The sequence below is a fragment of the Mastomys coucha genome, unplaced genomic scaffold, assembly GCF_008632895.1.
Source record: "Mastomys coucha isolate ucsf_1 unplaced genomic scaffold, UCSF_Mcou_1 pScaffold17, whole genome shotgun sequence".
NCBI lineage: Eukaryota > Metazoa > Chordata > Mammalia > Rodentia > Muridae > Mastomys > Mastomys coucha.
In genome coordinates this window covers 9,638,372-9,640,882 of record NW_022196899.1, presented here as the reverse complement: position 1 = coordinate 9,640,882, position 2,511 = coordinate 9,638,372, and the positions used below count along the sequence as shown (strand labels likewise).

At 44.1% G+C, this 2,511-nt stretch overlaps 1 protein-coding gene and 1 pseudogene across 5 annotated transcripts in view; one reads left to right on the top strand and one right to left on the bottom strand.

The window, feature by feature from the left end:
* The window catches only part of Lrrcc1 (leucine rich repeat and coiled-coil centrosomal protein 1), a 41,436-nt gene extending 41,217 nt beyond the window's left edge, over window positions 1–219 (bottom strand). For 2 of the 5 annotated variants that reach the window (XM_031376353.1, XM_031376355.1), the window contains exon 1: window positions 2–219. In XM_031376353.1, coding sequence (XP_031232213.1) covers window positions 2–77 — 76 coding nt within the window. In that variant the 5' untranslated portion in view covers window positions 78–219. The other 3 variants (XM_031376356.1, XM_031376354.1, XM_031376357.1) reach the window with 2 other exon arrangements.
* A 1,508-nt stretch (window positions 220–1,727) lies between these two features.
* Window positions 1,728–2,306, top strand: LOC116094734 (annotated as a pseudogene).
* The last annotated feature ends 205 nt before the right edge of the window (window positions 2,307–2,511 follow it).

Genomic DNA, 2,511 nt, shown 5'->3' with positions numbered 1-2,511 from the left:
TTGTCCATTAAACACACGTCACCGCAGCTGCTGTCGCCATCCTCCGGTTCGATCTCGGTACACACCGCCGCCTCCATGGTAGCCGCGACGCGGAGTGGGTGTTAAACGGCGCCCAGCGCTGGATCCACCTTGCGGAGCAAGGGGCGGGGCGAGGACTCTAACCGCCCGCCGCACTTTCCCGCCCTGCGCGGTCGCAAAGCAGGACGACCTCGTCGCGGCTCGCCGATGGGGGGGAGCTCGGCTTTTACGGCACCCGCCTTCCGGGTGCAGCCTTGCGGTCTGTCGGTTTGGGACGAGTGGGCCTGCCCTAGGTCGTGTAGAGTTCATCCTGATTCCATTTTCCCCTCCCTCCCTTCTGGTCCTGCTATTTTCCCTACCTCCCATTTCATCCAGATCCCTTTCTGTGGTCTATTAGAAAAGAAGAGGCTTTTAAGATATAAAATACTCAAAGTAATTTAATTTAATGTTTATAGCCTGCTGCCATAGGAAGGCGGTTTTTTTTTTTTTTCACAATAGTTTGGTTTTCTACTTCGTGACCTGATCTTGCAGAGATAGAGTAACGTTTCCCTTTTTGGTCACTGAACTCCTGTTAAGTCGTTAAGTATTTGTACAATGTCTTTAGGCACGTTGGTCTCCCTGTAATGAGAAAAAAAAAAAAAAAGTTCAGCTTTTTAATGAATTCGCTCGAGAGACACTCTTCATGGCTTTGCAAAAGCAAACACTCCAAGGATACTTCACCGGGCTCTTCCAAGACAGAGTTGGGGGCGATACCATGGTTTTCAATTGAGGATTTAAAAGATATTTTTTTTTTTTGGTAGGTGATGACAGTCATGAATAAGTTGGCCCCCTTTTTCCCTCCCAACTCATGGACTGATCTCCTTTCAGGGAACTTATTTCCACGGTTCTTCAGAAGAATCTCACAAGATGATTGGGGATATTCAGATTACGGTGCAAAAGACATTCTAACGAAGCCAAATCGTTGGTACACCTTTCTTTGTTAGTGCACACGTGTAGGAAAATGTTCTGATGTTTTAGTTTTTTTATACAGTGGGGGCAACCTATCTACAGCCTCAAGAATGTGTAGCCACACAAAGGCATTGCAAAGATAAGAAGACAGCCATCAAAATATAGCTTTCCTGTCTACCACAAACATAACTTCTCGGGGACAGCATACCATGACAGGGACTGCCTGCAGTAGGCCAGGATGGAGACATCTCAGTAGCTCATGGCAGCTCTTTGTAAAAAACAGTTGTTCCCATTTCTCCTACCCTTAGCCCTGGACAACGGCTGTATCGATTTCATTTGTGTGTGACTGTTGTTCAGTTGGCCTTGTGCATATTTATTCTATTATATCTGACTTTCTTATTTCTTTCTCCTTTTGCTCTGGTGAATTCTGTGAAACTAGATGTTCCTTGATTACTAAACAATTAAAAATTGAGGCATGGGGCACGGCACAGTACAGTCCTAATGGCCCAGGTGCGTGCTGGGTGTTCCCATCTTGGAAACAATGCAATAACTGCACAGTGGTAGTTCCAGATTAATGCTTAACTTGCAAAGAAAGTTTGAAGAAATTATTAGAAAATGAGTTAGAGCCAACTTTGGGACCTCAAGAAAGGAATTTTTTTTTGAAGTTATGAAATAAGTCTTGCACAACATTTAAGAGTAGTTTCTGGATAAGAAAGTAAAGAAGAGTCTGGAGCTTGGCTTGAGCGGCTGTCTCAATTAATATGAGGCTCCTGTTGCTTCTGCTGGTGGTGGCATTGGCAGTGATCCATAGTGAGGCCTCTGCCAACCTGGGTGGTGAAAGAGATTAAAGGTGCAGTATGCCACAGGGCCGCTGCTCAAGTTTCAGATTTGTGTATCTTGAGGGTAGAGGCAGGTTGTTAGCCAGCGGTATCCAGACATCTGCAGTGAAGGAGGGAATTATCTCCCTCAACCAATTTATAGATTCACAGTATCTTTCTGTCAACTTTCAAACTAGTACTAATAAATAGGCTTAATAATTGTTGGCAAAGATCCTTTTGCTTCTTTCTGCATGTGGACTCCTAGCATCTGGCAGTGGGGTCCAGAAAATAAGGTTTATGCACGTATGATGGTTTTCTTCTGGAGCAACATGATTGAGAACCAGTGTATGTCAGCAGATGCATTTGAGATATCTTTAAATGATGTGCCAGTGATATTTTTAAGTGATGTGGTCTAAGCTGGAATCTGGACATCTTTCATCCATGCAACAACTTGTTCAAACTCTTGACAATGAAATGAAACTCAATGTGCATATGGATTCAATCTCACATCATCGATCATAGCCCTACCTATGAGTACTGAAAACTCTTTTATACTAAGAGATTTTGCAAAGAGCAGTGTGACAGACATTATGAAGAAGGCCTGTACTGAAGACAGCAAGCTGTTAGTACAGATTAGATGTCTCTTGGCAGACTCAGTACCTCTTGGAAAACCTCAGTGCAAGCCAGTTTCCCATGCTGGTACATGCTGAATTCTGCACATACATGC